General features: G+C 56.5%; 7 protein-coding genes across 7 annotated transcripts; 3 read left to right on the top strand and 4 right to left on the bottom strand.

Moving 5' to 3' along the window:
- Positions 1-359: 359 nt before the first annotated feature.
- Positions 360-1,802, top strand: CC84DRAFT_1103241 (uncharacterized protein; the record flags this gene model as incomplete). Its single annotated transcript, XM_018175004.1, has 1 exon — positions 360-1,802. One exon carries the CDS (start codon positions 360-362, stop codon positions 1,800-1,802), a length of 1,443 nt encoding a protein of 480 aa, XP_018030610.1.
- Positions 1,803-2,733: 931 nt separating this feature from the next.
- On the bottom strand, positions 2,734-4,440 carry CC84DRAFT_1103120 (MFS general substrate transporter; the record flags this gene model as incomplete). Its single annotated transcript, XM_018174998.1, has 3 exons — positions 2,734-3,800; positions 3,846-3,967; positions 4,013-4,440. 3 exons carry the CDS (start codon positions 4,438-4,440, stop codon positions 2,734-2,736), a joined length of 1,617 nt encoding a protein of 538 aa, XP_018030609.1.
- A 1,165-nt stretch (positions 4,441-5,605) lies between these two features.
- Positions 5,606-5,985, bottom strand: CC84DRAFT_1169063 (uncharacterized protein). The gene has a single exon (XM_018179564.1). It carries the CDS (start codon positions 5,822-5,824, stop codon positions 5,642-5,644), a length of 183 nt encoding a protein of 60 aa, XP_018030608.1. The 5' UTR covers positions 5,825-5,985; the 3' UTR covers positions 5,606-5,641.
- Positions 5,986-8,081: 2,096 nt separating this feature from the next.
- On the top strand, positions 8,082-8,846 carry CC84DRAFT_1169062 (uncharacterized protein). Its single transcript, XM_018179563.1, has 2 exons — positions 8,082-8,667; positions 8,716-8,846. Exon 1 carries the CDS (start codon positions 8,431-8,433, stop codon positions 8,650-8,652), a length of 222 nt encoding a protein of 73 aa, XP_018030607.1. The 5' UTR covers positions 8,082-8,430; the 3' UTR covers positions 8,653-8,667; positions 8,716-8,846.
- Positions 8,847-9,568: 722 nt separating this feature from the next.
- On the top strand, positions 9,569-10,583 carry CC84DRAFT_1156354 (NAD(P)-binding protein; the record flags this gene model as incomplete). The annotated part of the gene is made up of 1 exon (XM_018176972.1): positions 9,569-10,583. The coding sequence occupies exon 1, from the start codon at positions 9,636-9,638 to the stop codon at positions 10,581-10,583; it is 948 nt and encodes a 315-aa protein (XP_018030606.1). The 5' UTR covers positions 9,569-9,635.
- Positions 10,584-10,914: 331 nt separating this feature from the next.
- CC84DRAFT_1103217 (uncharacterized protein) lies at positions 10,915-12,162 on the bottom strand (the record flags this gene model as incomplete). The annotated part of the gene is made up of 2 exons (XM_018175000.1): positions 10,915-11,844; positions 11,878-12,162. 2 exons carry the CDS (start codon positions 12,160-12,162, stop codon positions 10,915-10,917), a joined length of 1,215 nt encoding a protein of 404 aa, XP_018030605.1.
- A 935-nt stretch (positions 12,163-13,097) lies between these two features.
- Positions 13,098-14,351, bottom strand: CC84DRAFT_1231774 (uncharacterized protein; the record flags this gene model as incomplete). The annotated part of the gene is made up of 3 exons (XM_018183739.1): positions 13,098-13,619; positions 13,672-14,263; positions 14,309-14,351. The coding sequence occupies 3 exons, from the start codon at positions 14,349-14,351 to the stop codon at positions 13,289-13,291; spliced, it is 966 nt and encodes a 321-aa protein (XP_018030604.1). The 3' UTR covers positions 13,098-13,288.
- Positions 14,352-15,000: the final 649 nt, after the last annotated feature.

The raw sequence follows: 15,000 nt of genomic DNA, 5'->3' as shown, positions 1-15,000 counted from the left end.
GTTTCGAAACAGCTCCTGTAAGCGGCCACGGGCCCGTGGCTGCCCAGCCCAGCCAGTCCAAGTCCAGCCCGGCGCCCCATCCCGCTCGTTGTCCTCGTCGCTCTCCACTGCACGCCTGCCTCCGCCCCCGTCCCGTCCTCGCAGGCCCGTTGCCCGTCACTCGTTACCTTTCCTTCTGCCCTCGTCCTGCCTGTGGTCGCGTTGCCTCTCTTCGCGCACGCCTCGCTGCCCTCCATCCCCCGCCGCCCTCGCACCTGCCGCCCGCCCGTGGCCCATCGCGGCTGCCCACCGCGCCTGCCGTTCCCATGGCGGCCTCTCTGCGCGCCGTCGACGCTGGCGCCCCCGACGTCGACCATGTCATGCGCACCATCTTCAAGCGCTGCGTCGTCTGCCCGACCGAGGCGCCCCGGTGTCCCGACGAATGCTCCGGCAGCAACAGCAACAACTGCGTCCAGACGACGCAGACGTGCGACGCCTGCCCCCAGACCAAGTGCATGAACATCGATCCCCAGGGCAGCGGCACCAGCTCGGCCAAGCCAAACGTCGGAGCCATCGCCGGCGGCGTCATCGGCGGCGTTGCCTTCATCGCCGTCTTGGTCTTCGTCGTCTGGAAGTTCTGCCTCAAGGGCAAGCGACGCTCGTGGGTCGAGGAGCAGGCATGGAGCGACGGCATGGACATGTCGTCCTCGCAAGAGAAGGCGCAGAACGACTTTGCGTCGCGCCGGAGCACCAGGGCATCCACGCACACGGTGGCCTCGATGGCCTCTTCCGTCCTCACCCGCGCTTCCAACATCATCCAGATCGCCTACATCCCCGGCGTCACCAACCGCTCCGGTCCTCAATCCCCAGATCTGCTGGTCCCGCCCGTCCCTCCCATCCCTGCCATGTCTCCATCCTCGGGCCTCAGCAGCCCGTACACAGCCTCCGAGCAGCACTTTTTCGTGCCAGACTTCCGCGACTCCATGGCGTCTGGATCCACCGACGTGCGCAGCAGCTACGCCCGCACCAGCATTGCACCCAGTCTCGCACGCGCCAGTGTTGCTTCGACCGTCTACCGCCAAAACGCCATCGTCTCCCCTCTCCCCGCCCAGACCATTGTGCGGGGCAAGGCCGCTGTCGTCAGTGTCAAGTCGAGCGGCTCCAACAGCCCGGCAGAGACGCCCATGGCAGAGACGCCGCCTATCCCTCAGATCGACCCCAAACACACCGTCAAGCCCATTCGCATTCAAATGCCACGACAGGGCAGCGCTGCTTCGTCGTTGAGCCCTCAGAACTCTGTGCGCAGCACTGCCCAGCTTGGCCCTGTGCGCGCACTCAACATTACCAAGAAGAAGGCATCCGACGTCACCCCTCCCAAGAGCTCCTCCTCCAACAAGAGCAACCTCACAGGCTCCACCGCCATATCCGACAACCAAGTGCAGACCATGCGCCCTCTCACCGAATACTCCGTCACCTCTTCCGACGACGGTCTCGCACACGCTCGCGCCCGGAAATCTGGACTCATAGATTCCGACTCGGACTCTGATGATGATGACCACGCACGCGCGCGTCAAAGCTTACTGCGCGACAGCGCTCTTGTCAGCGAGTTCTCAGATGGGCAGTCGATTGCCGATCTGCGATCTCCCTTCTCCGACTACGCTGCCACTGACCGCCCCACTGCACCCCAAAGGCAGACGTCGCGGTCCAGCAGACTGCAGGCAGCGCCAATGACCCCCATTGTCGAAGAGTCTGGGAAGCGACACAGCGCCGCATCCAAGAGGACGCAAAGCCCCTTCTCAGATGACCACCGGAGCGATCTCTGATGCACTCGCACGAATCCACTTTCCTTGATGTTACTCTCTCCACGGCGTTCGGACGCCGCCCTGTCCAATCGACGGGCGTGCACTTTCCTGATCCAAGATCACAGCCGCGGCGGCCATCTCTACCATCTCTTTGCCACACTACCTTTCTTGTATCTTCTTTTACTCTTGTCGCTTCTCCGTGATACCCTAGCTTGGAACCGACGAGGTTCGCAGGGCACCTTTTTGTAGGACTTGGGGGCTTACGGTCCGGTTCTGATGTGTGTTGTGTTGTCGTCGCCCTATTTTGGCGATTGATGAAGGGATTGTTCGGCTAAACGGACGGAAATTGAACTCATGAATGAGCACGCGCAGGCTTGGTTCTGATTACCTGTAGCATAGGCTCAATGCAGCGTATTGTTAATCGTACTTGCTCGTTTTAGCCTTGTCTTATCGTGTCTGTATGGAAGTCCCTGGCCGTGGTTTTCGGACAGACTCGCAATTGAAGTGACCCAGTCTAATATCCCGCCGAATCACAATTCCTTCGTGCACACGCCACAGCACGTGTTTGCCTTTCGTTGCGGATAACAGGTAGACGACAAGTCACACCACTCTTCTGCACGACGCAGTTCCAGCCAGCGAGAAACTGTTCATGTGAACGAGTAAACGAGTGGACAACGAACAGAGGCTTGAAAATGACCTATGCCTAGGCACATGTCCTCTCACTCGTGTTGAGTTGACCCACCCTGTCACAACGACGCAATTGGGTTCGGCAGGTGAAAGAAGCTGCAAAATGTGCTTGCCACCAACCCTGGCAACGGGCCCTCGCACGTCGTCATGTTAAAGACCCGGCTCATTCCACGTAAAATAAGCATCCCATACTACAGAACTCACAAAAGTGGGTCATCTCTTGAAACTGACTTGGATAACAGTAACAGCATGCCTATGCCTGTGCCTACGCCTCCCCTTCCCGTGAAGTACTGCTAGTCTCCCCTTTCTCCTTGGGCGCATCCCTCGTCAGCCGACTTCTATGTATGCCAAACGAGATACATAATCCCAAAGCACTGGCCACGGTGTAGAAGATCCAAACGCCTCTTAACGCCGCCGCCATCCCCCCTCTCACTACCTTCCTCTGTCCTTCCGGCAACAACGCTACCACCCCAGCCTGCGAAATCGCTTCGCCACCAGCGAGTGCTTCTGCGAGCTCGCTCGCCAGGCCAGCATCAATGAACGCCGAGACGTGCGGACGCATGAGCATCTGGAAAATTACTTGTCCGACAACCACGCCAATGGCACCGCCGACCATCCGCACAAACCCAAAGGCTGAAGTGCCGGCCGCCATATCCGACTCGTGGATACGTGTCTGAAGCGCAATAAGCGGCGCGTTGAAGTTGGGGCCGAATCCGATGCCGATGATGCCGAGAAAAACAATGACCTTGGCCAGCTGAAGTGCGGTCCCGAAGCTTATGAACAGGCCTACCCCAACAGTCATCAGTCCAAGCCCGACCTGTAGCACCTCCAGGTATCGGCCCGTCTTCTCAATGATCCAGCCGCCGACAAAGGAGCAAATGGCCAGCGGAACAGCGACGGCGAGCATATACACGCCCGATGTCTGGGGTGGAGCCGAGAGGACGACTTGGAAATAGAGCGGAAGAAAGTACGCGATCGAGTTGAAGACAAGAGCGTCGCAGGCGCACACGCCGAGGGCAGAGAGGTTGGAGACGTCGCGGAAGATGCGGAGAGGTGTGATGGGCGAGCCGCCACGCTGCTCGCACCACCACTGTGTCCACGGGAAGAGAGCATATGTCAAGGATCCAAGAACGAGGAAACAAACAACTAGGGGCTGAGCATACGATGACGTACCACCAAGCTGCAAGCCTACAAGTAGTAGAATTGTCGCGAGCAGGATGGTAGCGGTGCCAAGCCAGTCCAGAGATGTTATACCTTGCAGGAAAGGCGTGCGTGCGTCCTGAAGGTGCACAGTAAAGTAGAGTGTGACGATGGCCATTGAGACGAGCGGAACTAGGATGATTAGTTCGAGTCACCCTGGGATCAACACCCACTCACGGTTGACGTAGAAGCACCAGCGCCAGCTCAGTTTCTCCGCGAACATGCCTCCGAGGACGGGCCCGAGTGCGGACGCGACAGCGTACATGGCTCCAACTATGCCCATGTAGAACGACCGATCACTGCTAGGGTTAACGCCATCGAAGACTTCTTCAGGTTGTACTTACCGAATGGCGAACAGATCAGCGACGCAAACATACACCAACACATTGATGCCGCCACCCCCGAGTCCCTGTACCGATCGGCCAGCAACAAGCATGGGCGCGCTGACGCTCACTGCGCATAGAATGCTGCCTACCAGGAAGATGGAGTTGGCGAGCAGGATGATCGGCTTGCGGCCGAAGACGTCGCTGAGTTTTCCCCACAGTGGTATACTAGCAGCATTCGCAAGAAGATACGCTGACCCGGTCCATGCGTATAGTGAGTCTGGGATGTGAAAGTCGTGGGATATCGAGGGCAACGCTGTGGGGATCAGGACGGTGTCGAGCGCGGCGAGGAAGATGCTAAGCGTAAGAGCCGAGAAACAAAGCAGTGTAGGCAAGGACGGACGTCCTCCTGTGTGCGAAGCCACTGTCGTGGTAGTTGATGTTGCCATGCTTGCTGGGCGCAATTGGCTGCCCTGTTGCTCTTCGATGTTTGCATGGCTAGATTGCAAAGTTCTGGGGGAGCTGAGTGTCTTAGTCTTGGTTAGACTGTTGGACGCGGTGTCTGTGTCTGCAGAGAGACTCGGTGAGAGTGAAGGTGAGTGTTGTACTTTGGCAGTACCGCCTGCGCCATCGTTCTCTGCCGCAGCAGATGTAGGTGACGTTTTTGTTGTGGCGGAAGCCATGATGCCCGTTCTCCCAAAAGGGGCAACGACTGCTGGACGATCGTGCTTCCTCTTCACGTCAAATTCCAGAAAAACAAAGCAGAAGAACGTGGCCTGCGGTCCCTTTTGAACTCTTCCGCTGTCAATGCCGGGTCAGTGACGACGAGCCGCAGCACGGGTAAAACACTGAGCCGAACCCCAACTTCCGCCCCACAGATCGCCTCCGTTCTTGCGAAGGCGTCCCAATATCACGGGAAACAGGGCCCAGATGGCTGCAGAGACGCACATGGTCAGGCACTGTATGAGGTGTTCGGGCCGGCCAGTCGGAGCTTTAGCCTGTAACCAGCTGCTCTATGCGCACCCGGTGGACGGGTCACGAACAGGGATCGTCGAATGTTCGAAGTTTCCTTCTCGTATGCGCTGACACAGTTGTATATTCAGCGCTTGCTCGACCATCGGTAGCGTTTCCCCGCAGATCACTGTATTGCCATCTACCTTCATACTCCTCAGTTATAGATTGCCTGTTTGACTTGCCATCTGAACTGAAAAATTCGCTCGGTGGAGTCTCATGCCGATCTCGGAACACTGCATAGTGGTGGTGCAGCATGTAGAATCCATGCCAAACGACGACCCGAGGAGTGCAGCATACCATGCCACCAGATTGCACGCACATGAGGCGGAACCCACTCGGACATCGTGATTCCACTGCTAAAACCCTGGCATCGCTTCCGTCTCTCAGTGGAGACGTCGTGGTCGTGAGCTGAGGTCATTGGATGATTGGGCACGTATACGAACGGTCTCCTGCCGGGCATGCTGTGTGATGCACAGCATCGTAACACAACATGCTTGGCTAGCGTGCACTTGAGCGCCATGGCAATTTCGTGCACTTGAGCGGTGGCTTCTGCCCCGCTAAATATTATTGTCGGGTCTTGCGCATGCCTTCGTTCTGAAAGCGTTCGGAGAACTCGCGTAGAGGGGCAAGTCGCCTTCACACCGCCTCGAAGAACGATATCAGCATAACAAGGGTAACACGGTTGCCCACTACGAGCTTCCATGTCTGGTTGGTATACCCGATTGTGGCTGCACCTGAGCCAAACTTCAAAGACGCTGGCACGGGCAACCACTGAACCGCGATCTCTAGCGTTAGAAGGATAGTCCACAGACGTCGCATTTGAAGGGGCGGATCGATAGCGCGACGTAAAAATATGGTGGGACTGAAGGCCAAGCTGGTGGAAAGAAACGACGGATGGTACAATTAACACCGAAAGAGTTGTCGGACTAGATGGACGCGATCCATAGGAGATGCCTGTAGGTGCGCAGGTGGCGAGCGGTTGCATTTGTGCTCCTCACTACCAACGCTGAAGTGTGAAGGACACCTGTCAGACATGTTTACCACGCTTGCGTCGGATCATTTGTCGAGACAACGGCGAGCACGACCCGAACACCGTCTCTGACTACTTGCCTTTCAACACAGCATCTCTGTTAAGAGCCTGAGATTCGGGGTTGCAGCGGATGCACGCCTACTTCGCGATGCGCAAGTCTCGATCCCAGGGTAAGAGCAGTCTCATATGAGTTTAGGGCTGCCACGTTGCAGGGCATCTCACAGAACCATCCCGTTCGAAACGGCCGCAGAAATTCGAGCTGGGAAGATGTCTCAGAGCGTGGCAGTGATTTCGACGAGTGAACCCTCCCCTCAAACGTTGATCCGACGCAGGGCAAGCCACTTTGGGTCGAGGCGCCAAGCTGATGTAAAGACCCACAGCGCGTCCTGTGCCGCCGTTTTCGCGTGCCATCTTTGGATTCCAAGGTTCCAATGCCGAGACTTTCCAATATCTCTTCTACCAGAAGTTTTCCGGGTGGCGCTCACATCCCTTTCTCTGTGTCTACTCGCGTACCGCCAGAGAGTGGACGTGCGTCTAAGATGAGTGCGGGTAGCCACGAGCACTCTGGCACCGCGAACGTGCGAACGTCCATGGGGAACCTCCACGAACGTTCTTGTAGCCAGAGCTACCAAGAATCTGGGCACAACTGCACCTACATATCGTATCCCTCGCTCGGGAGCTGAGTGCTGTGACGTCGTAACGCAATCCTACATTTTTTACGAAACATGCCGTATTGAAGTGCAGCGCCTCGCACGCGAAGTATGACAGAAGTTGTTGACAGCGAATGGCTGGAAGAATGCTGGTGTTGAGACATGTAGGTGAGCAAGTGGGTCCCTGAAACTAGCGGCACGCGGAGCAGCCCTGCAGGTTCGGCCCGAGGAACAGTGAGCAGTTACTGCAACAGCAAGACACGTAGTACTTCATGCCAATTCGAACAAACATAAGCCTATGTATAACAAGCCGGTGTGTAGCAGAAGATGTAAAAGTGATCAAGCGACACTGAAAGATTTACAAGTTCGCCTCAGTGACCGGCCCTTCCCTGCCGAAGCTCAACAAGTTCTCCGGGGCTCCATACGACAGGTCTGTTCTCCAGAAATTACCAAGCGACATATTCTGGACCTCCGCCTTACCACAGTCGCAATATGCTACGCACATATACTGTGTAGATGATATAAACGCTATTCGTGATGGGCGACGAAGGATTCAAACGCTACGTATGATAGCTATGGGTCACGGCCCACAATGACCCACACCGGCAATAGTTTGCGTGGGCAAAAACATACAACAGCGAGGATTCTCGCGTCCTCACGGACCGCAATACTAATTCGCCGGTACACTGCTTATATATGGCTGAGCGGACGGGAAGCCTAGTTTTCAGTGTCCTATGGTCGTATGTGCTAAGCTTGCCAAAGGCAGTGAAATATAACCCCACTCATTCTTTGTCAATCCGGCGCTCACTATGCTGTGCCAGACGACAATTCTTAGAGCGCTTCATGTGGCACACATCCAAATGAGACTACAAGAGTAATTGGCGGCCCAGAAAGTAATCCTGCTGCAACACACCTGGGGAGTCTCCTTCCCACGAACACCAAATGTATCGTGGTCTTGTAGACGCCTCATGCAAATTTCTTAGTTCCGCCAGCAAGCTTTCTCCAACGAGGGTTTCCCGATCTACGCTTGAAAGGAGTCTTTGAACTTTTTGACCTTCGAAGAAACCTCTTCGGCCAGACTTGAAGTTAGACGTCGCACAGGGCAAGGCGATATCTCAGAGGCGCAGAAGCGAATCAGCCTGTGGGGTACGGACTTTCGATCTTAGCGTAAGCACTTCCGACATTCGCACGAAGTCTCGGGCGAAACTGGCCTCGTGCGCTTGTCCAGGTTGGGCTAGCTTCAGCCTTGCTCCTGTAGACAGTCCATGTCCTTGGCTCTTCGAGGCACAGCCCTATGGCAGCATTCGCTAAGCGAGAATACTCGCGCGACACTATTCGGGAATTGGCGTGCTAACGTCTGAGGTGGTGCCTCCGCTTCCTAGGCTCTGACCCTGGATGTATCTTTGCGAAACGGAGCTTCTCTTGTTCTGTTGGCAGTGGAGCGGAGCTCCGAAAAGCCAAGCTGGACATCCTTCGGGCACATCACGGTGTTCCTTTTTTGATTTTACGATTATTGCGTTGAGTTGAACAACGCCAGCAAATGTGAGGCTAGACCTGGGCGAGGCCGATATAAAACCTCGATGCTGCATCACCCAAAGGCCCTCATCACACTCAGTACCATTCCAGCTTCCTTCCCACTCTTCACTTCACAGCCACTCTTTCAGCCTTGAAGGCTTCAAATACTTTCTTTACTAGACACCTTTCAACGCTATCCAAACCCACCAACCCACCTACAAAATCTCAAGATGCAGTTCCTCGCTATCCTCGCTATTGCTTTCGCCGCAACCGGTGTTTCTGCTTGCAAGGACGATAACATCTTCTGCGCTCCTGGCATGGGTCCTTGCGCCGACCCCGCTGCGAACTGCGCCAAGCGCTCTGTCGACACCACGTTCGGAGGCTTCGCGAACGTTGCCCGCACTGTCAACGAACTGAACAAGCCGGCCGAGGCCAAGATTGATGCCGAGTAGACATCCGATCAATTGGTAAGAAGCACCAGCCATCCATACCAACACTCGCTCACTACGCCGCAGGTCTACTCGAATCAACAGCATGTATTGCATTTGAAGCGCTTGGGGCTTGGTGAAGTGGCATTTGGGAGGATGTTGAGCTTGATAGTGACATATAGATTCTTTTGTACAACAACAATTTCAGGATGATGGACTGAGTCTGCTATATTTCCGCATTGAGCAGTGGTGACCTTCGCGATCGGGCTCGTTTCGACTACTTGTTATGGCGAAGATGCACAATATGTTGACTTTGATCAGCCTGCCATGTCTTCGGCCAGCTCGTCACATCACGAGATGGCCATGATCTTTGCAGACTTATGACAAGAATCTGGGGCGTATCTGGTCTCTCATGGGGCATTGCTAGTATACGGTTGATCAAGTCTGACGAAGCATGCCAGTACATGTGTATTCATCGTAGGATGATCCCACGTTGTGTCTCAGCCGAGTGCCACATGCAGTCACCCAGAACAAGACCGCGGGTCGGCCAGTGAAAGCTTCCACTGACATGCCGGTAAGGCCAAGCGATTATATGGACTGCCCATTAGTATCTAAGGTAAGAGAACAGTAGTCGCGATCGCTGATCCCACACGCACGATCACGTAAGCTCTTCTAATAAAAAAATAATACCAGATCTGGAAGTCAGTGTATTGGGAGAGGGTTTGCGGTCCACCATGCATGCTGCGTAAACTGATGCGCCCACTAGCCTGTATCCTCACTAGCTGCGGCCGATGCATTGCAGTATGCAACCCAACGTGATGGGGCGCTTACTCACCATTTACGGAGCACCATTGTCGTCGTCCACCTCCTACGACAAGAAAGCGCGGAGACAATTATCTATAAAGATGTGACGTATTGCACTCCAGAGTAATCCCTCGTTCCAATACACCCTATCACTGAAAGCACTCCCACATACCTCACCATCGTCCCGCCCTTCCACTCTGAAGATGACTACCCCCTTTAAAAACATTATCATCCTTGGTGCAACTGGCTCCGTTGGCGCACCCATCCTCGCCGCCTTGCTCGCCGAGCCCACCTTCACCACCACCATCCTCACCCGCGCCACCTCCCGCGCCAAACTCCCCCCAAACGTCCCCGTGATCTCCATCTCCGACGCCTACACCCGCGACGAACTCACACGCGCGTTCACAGGCCAGGACGTCGTAATATCCGCCCTCAACACCACCGCCGTAACGCAGGATGACCTCGCCTTCCGCATCGTCGACGCCGCCCTCGCCGCCGGCGTCCGGCGCATCATCCCCTCGGAATTCGGCGCCAACAACCTGGATCCGCGCGCAACGGAGCTGGTCCCCGTGTACGCGCTCAAAGGCAACATGCTGCGGTATCTGATGCAAAAAGCCGAGGCGTCGCACGGCGCGCTGACCTGGACGTCCATCGCGTGCGGCTCGTGGCTCGACTGGGCGCTGGATCCGGGGAAGTCGGGGAATTTCCTGGGCATCGATGTCCGGGGCAGGCGGGCGACGATCTGGGATTCGGGTCGGGCGAGGTTCAGCGTCACGACGGCGGGAAATACGGGGCTTGCGGTGGCGAGGGTGCTGCAGAGGGCGGAGATGACGGCGAATAAGCAGGTGTTTTTGAGCGATTTTGTTACGAGTCTGAGGGAGGTCGTGGATGCGCTGGAGAGGCTAGGTGGCCAGGGGTTTGTGGTTGAAGAAAAGGAGAGTGGGCCGGCGATTAGGGAGGCGAGGGAAAGGTTCGAGAAGGGCGAGTTTGAGGCGACGTACCCGCTACTGGCGATCAGCTTCGCGGGAGATGTGGACGTGGGATACGACTTTGAGAAGGAGCAAACGGTGTGGAACGAGGCGTTGGGACTGCCAACAAGAACGTTAGACGAGGTCGTCATGGGAGCAATTGAGTCGGCAAATTCGTCTTGAAGATGAGGCCCCGGTCTCTTGCTCTAGCAATTGATATGCGAACAAGTCAACCTTAGCGTACTGTACAAGCTCGAGATTTGTCTGAGAGGATGTACCACTTCTCCCCTCGACCTACCACTCATCATCTCCACGGTCCACCTCACCATTTTCAACAGAATCTATCCAGCCGATCGTATACTGGAACGCATGGTTGAGTTGATGATGATTTTCACTCTACAAACAGGATTACTACAAACCAATGCACAAAACCAACGCACCTCGCACCAAAACTCCGGGAAGACGCCGTTTCGTATGCGTAATCGTAATCATACAACATCGCTCTGTATTTCGGTCACGCAGTCCTCGCGCTCAGCGGGGTCTTTGGTGGCGTATCGAGCATCGTGACCTTCTTCCTCGGCGTCATGGGCCCCGAGAGCTGCGACGTGCCATTTGGCCCGTCGTCGTACTCGTACCATACGCCCTTGACCCTCCTGTTCAACTTGCGCGGCGGCGGCTGGATGCGGTTGACGATGGTCCCAATGGTCCTCTCCGTTTCTCTGATTACGCTTGCGTTGCTCGCCGAATCCGACCCAACCTCTTTCATTGCCTCGCCCACCTTCTCAACACTGTGCATCATGTCTGCGCAGGTTTCTACCAGCTTTTTCTGTCCGCTCGCGAGGCTCTCAATCTGCTTGGCGTTGGACTGAAGGACGCTTTGCATGGAAGACTGGGCACCGAAGCTGGAGTTGGACAGTGCAATGTAGTGAGAGGCGTTTTGGTCGACAATGGCCTGGAGAGCCGCTTGGTTGTCGGCGAGCGCTTTGATTTGAGTGGAGGTGGATTCATTGATTTCTTGCATAGTCTGTAGGCCGGTGGACTGGGCGACAGAAAGGGCGCGGATGGATTCGGTGTTCTCGGTGATCATGGCGGCCATCTTCTCCAGGGTTGCCTCAAGGCCCTTGAGGTCAAATGTGCTGGGCTCTGACCTCTCTTCCCGCTCTTTGGTGGGCTCGGGCGGGGCGACGGGGTTGCCACGGTAGTCTTGCAAAGGGATGGGGGCTGTCGCCCCGTCGCTGGGCGTGTAGAACCAGCTGTTTCGCAGATCGTAGAACTTGGGGTTGTCCTGGATCTGCTCCTGCATGTCGTCGCCCTTGAGTATGAAGAGCTGCGGGCCGGGCCGTGAGGATTCGGGGTACTCGCGCTGGACGAGGGACCACCACTGCTCGGCGACCAGGGCGGAGGCGAAAGTGAGAACGTAGGGTGCGGACTGGGCATAGTCGCTCTGCAAACAGGGCCGTCAGCTCAACCGTGGCACGGGTGCGAGGATAGCAAAGGGGCCGGGTACAGCAGTGTATACCTTCTGCGCATACGCATAGAACAGGTTCTCGCTCCACGGGCCGCCGGGCGGGGCAGCGTGCGCCATGGCGGGCGTGGTCGGCCTGCTGAAGTTGCGGGGGCTCTCGGTGGTCATCATCAGGCCGGCGGCGAGCGAGAGGCTGGGCTTCTTGCGAGGCAGGCCCTGCCCGTTCAGCGCATTCAGCGGCGTCGACGCGTCGATCAGCGACTGGAAGTCGGACATGCTCTTCGGCCGCGCAGACATGTCGTCCCAGTAGTGCTCTCGCACCGAGTGCAGCGGCGGCTCCGAGAATTGCGTGGTCGAGTGCACCGAGCGAGAGGCGCGAGAATGCATCCTGGGCGGCGGAGGTTCCATGGTCGACGTTGAGGAGACAGAACACGGGCTGGGGTAGCAGCAGATGAACAGGTCCAAACCCTAGTCGATGACCTCACCGGTCAAGCACCACCGCCAGCGCTGCGACGCTTGCATGTGGGTTGCAACACCGTGCCTCGCACCGTGGAGCAGCGCGTTGTTTGTGGCCGTATTGTTGATGCCATGGTGATTCGTTGACGCGTCGCGTGCCAATCGAAGCGGTTGTTCGACGGCGCAATTTCAATACAGTTCCTGTCTCATTAGTGCCCGCGTGCTAGACAGTCGCCGGGTCGCCGCTCGCTGCCCGCGTGCGGCCGCACATGGGAGGTGCACGTCGCTGGGAAGGTAGACGATGAGGCTTCGATTCATTGTCGTGAGGCCCTGGAGTCGAAATTGCGCCGCAGTAAGGGAGGCTCGGCTTGTTGGCGAGCATCAACGTCGGAGTGCGTGCTAGCGCCATTCGCCAATTCGGCCTCGTAACATTCGAGGCGGCCTATCCCACTGGGACCCGGGTCGACGTGTGTCTCAATGCCTGTGATATACCGTCAGCAGCACCCGAAAACATGCTGATTCGAACTACGAGAGGCCAGCGCATAAGAGCACGATCAATTCCCGCCGAGAACGCACCCGCTTCGCAGGGGCCAGCAGAGGAAAAGGTATATGCATTCTACGAGCTAGTTAACCACCGAAGGAGCTTCAAGCGAAGTGTCCAGGCGCCGTCAGAGCGGTCGCTACGGCCATCTCGTCATGTCTACCCAAGTAAATGCAAGCGCTATATCCAGCAAGAATAGTCAAACATCTCCAGATCGAATCGTAGGTGTATCAAAACACTCCGTCGCACCCTCTCCTGGATCAAAGCCCACATCAACAACCGCAAGCAGCTAGCGTCTTCGGCCACTGGTTGTCTTCAACACCCAGACAAGGTCGCGCAACGGTGGTGGCAGGTAAGGCTGAGGTCGCGGCGAGGGCACTTCTTCGAAGAGTCATCCAGGCAGAACGGTCCAACGCGCAGCTACATCTAGTTGATGAAGAGAAACTCTCCGGGGCGCTGCTCAGCTCCGACGCGTACCTCAAAGTGCTCCATCTCATCGAAGCCAAGGTTCCACAGCCAGCTACCGACCGTAGCGCGGCCGTCCACGGTGCCGGGGATAACGGAATTCTTGCCTGTCATCCATGACTCGCGGTGCGCATGCTTCCAGATGAGGTGGAAATGGGGCTTGTCCTGACCACCTGGCTCGCGATGGATTCGGACAGCGGCCAGCTTGCGCTGGCGTAAGATGATGCGCCACAGCTTGTTCATCTCGGTGCAGGAGCGGTCCGGAAGCACCTTGCGGCCATATAGACGGTACCTGGCAATGGTCAGCGGCTGCATCGATATTGCATACAAAGGCGAGCACTTACAAATCCTTGGCTTCGCCATCTGCTTGGGGACGGTAGTCATGCCGAGAGTAACGTCCGAAGCCAGCCTCAATGTGAGCCGAGTTGGCCCAAGTATTCAGGAGGGGAAGGGCATCAATCCAACCGGCCGTCTTCTCAATTGGCAGAATCCTCCTAGCTACCGCAATCGTAATGTTGCCACGAAAGGGCATGTTCTTGCCGTTCGGGTCCAGTGCGTCTGCGTAGAGGAGAGGAACATCCGGGTTGAAGAATGTTTCCATGTACTTGGACGTGTTGGTTAAATCCATGCCAATCTCCTGATTTGCAATGTACACAGGATAGAACTCCTTGCGGATTTGCTGGCAGACCTGGGTCAAACCAAAGAATGGTCGGTTGGACTCCTTTGGCGCAACCAGAGCGGGAGCAACCTCTTCGGGTGTCCCCTTCCGTCCTCTCTTCTTCTTTTCTGAGTTGTCGAGCTCGCGATACTTTCCGGGAGCAGCTCGGACCTGTCGGGTGCTAGGGCGTAACGTGCCCGTCTTCGGCAGGTAGACGACGAGCGCCTGCCTCGTAGACATGTCCGCGCAGTATCGGTAAATCATGTTGCGGATCTCTGCTACTTATTAGCCAGTCTCAAAAGCAGCGGACAGTAGCCACTTACCGCCGGGCAGCTCCATGAATAGGAAAGGATCTTCGTCCACCATGCCTGCGCCTTGGTCGTTCATAGTGATAGCGAGATCATTGACTCCAATACGCCTGTTGGCACCAACTCGGAGCGCGACTTGGGTGTTGGGAGAGCGTTGCTTGATTGCCACTCGCTTCTTCTGCTGGTAGTATGGCTTGTTGCTCTCCAAGAGCATTGGCGCGGCTTTGCGCTTGCGAACCATCGGGTTGAACGGAGTCGGGGGAAGAGGGCTCAAGTCCGTCAGCCGGCGTCGTTTGAAATCAACAAACGGGGATACTTACCCAATACGAGGTTGTTCATCGAAGCCGGTACCCTCGAGCTTGAGCGGAGCGGGCCGCTGCGCCGACCTACTGAGCTGCGTCTCAAAGCGCATCTGGACCTCTGTGGGCAACCCAGAATGCGACTCCCTATTCTGTGCGTCGCGCAATTTGGCCTTGACTTGATCACTGGAGCTCGTCAGCTTGGTGTCTCAAAACACCACGGAGCTCACTTACGACATGTTCGGCTGCTGATAGTGTCGGCGGCGGCTTTTCGGGGCAAGTCGGTGTAGGTTCAGGAACTGAAGGTTATCCGGGGAGTGTGACCTGGAGACGTAGCGTCCAGCTATATGTGCTTTGTCGTGCGGCTTGGTACCCACTTTAAATCGTGGTGAATGGGCGTACCTGGGG

The sequence above is a fragment of the Paraphaeosphaeria sporulosa genome (assembly GCF_001642045.1).
Source record: "Paraphaeosphaeria sporulosa strain AP3s5-JAC2a unplaced genomic scaffold CC84scaffold_13, whole genome shotgun sequence".
NCBI classification, from domain to species: domain Eukaryota; kingdom Fungi; phylum Ascomycota; class Dothideomycetes; order Pleosporales; family Didymosphaeriaceae; genus Paraphaeosphaeria; species Paraphaeosphaeria sporulosa.
The sequence above is the reverse complement of the archived record's forward strand: the minus strand, read 5'-3'. Positions and strand labels throughout refer to the sequence as shown.

Coding starts and splice junctions, on each gene's coding strand:
- CC84DRAFT_1169063 (XM_018179564.1), bottom strand. CDS start 5,824: ATGCGACGTCTGTGGACTATCCTTCTAACGCTAGAGATCGCGGTTCAG.
- CC84DRAFT_1169062 (XM_018179563.1), top strand. CDS start 8,431: ATGCAGTTCCTCGCTATCCTCGCTATTGCTTTCGCCGCAACCGGTGTT.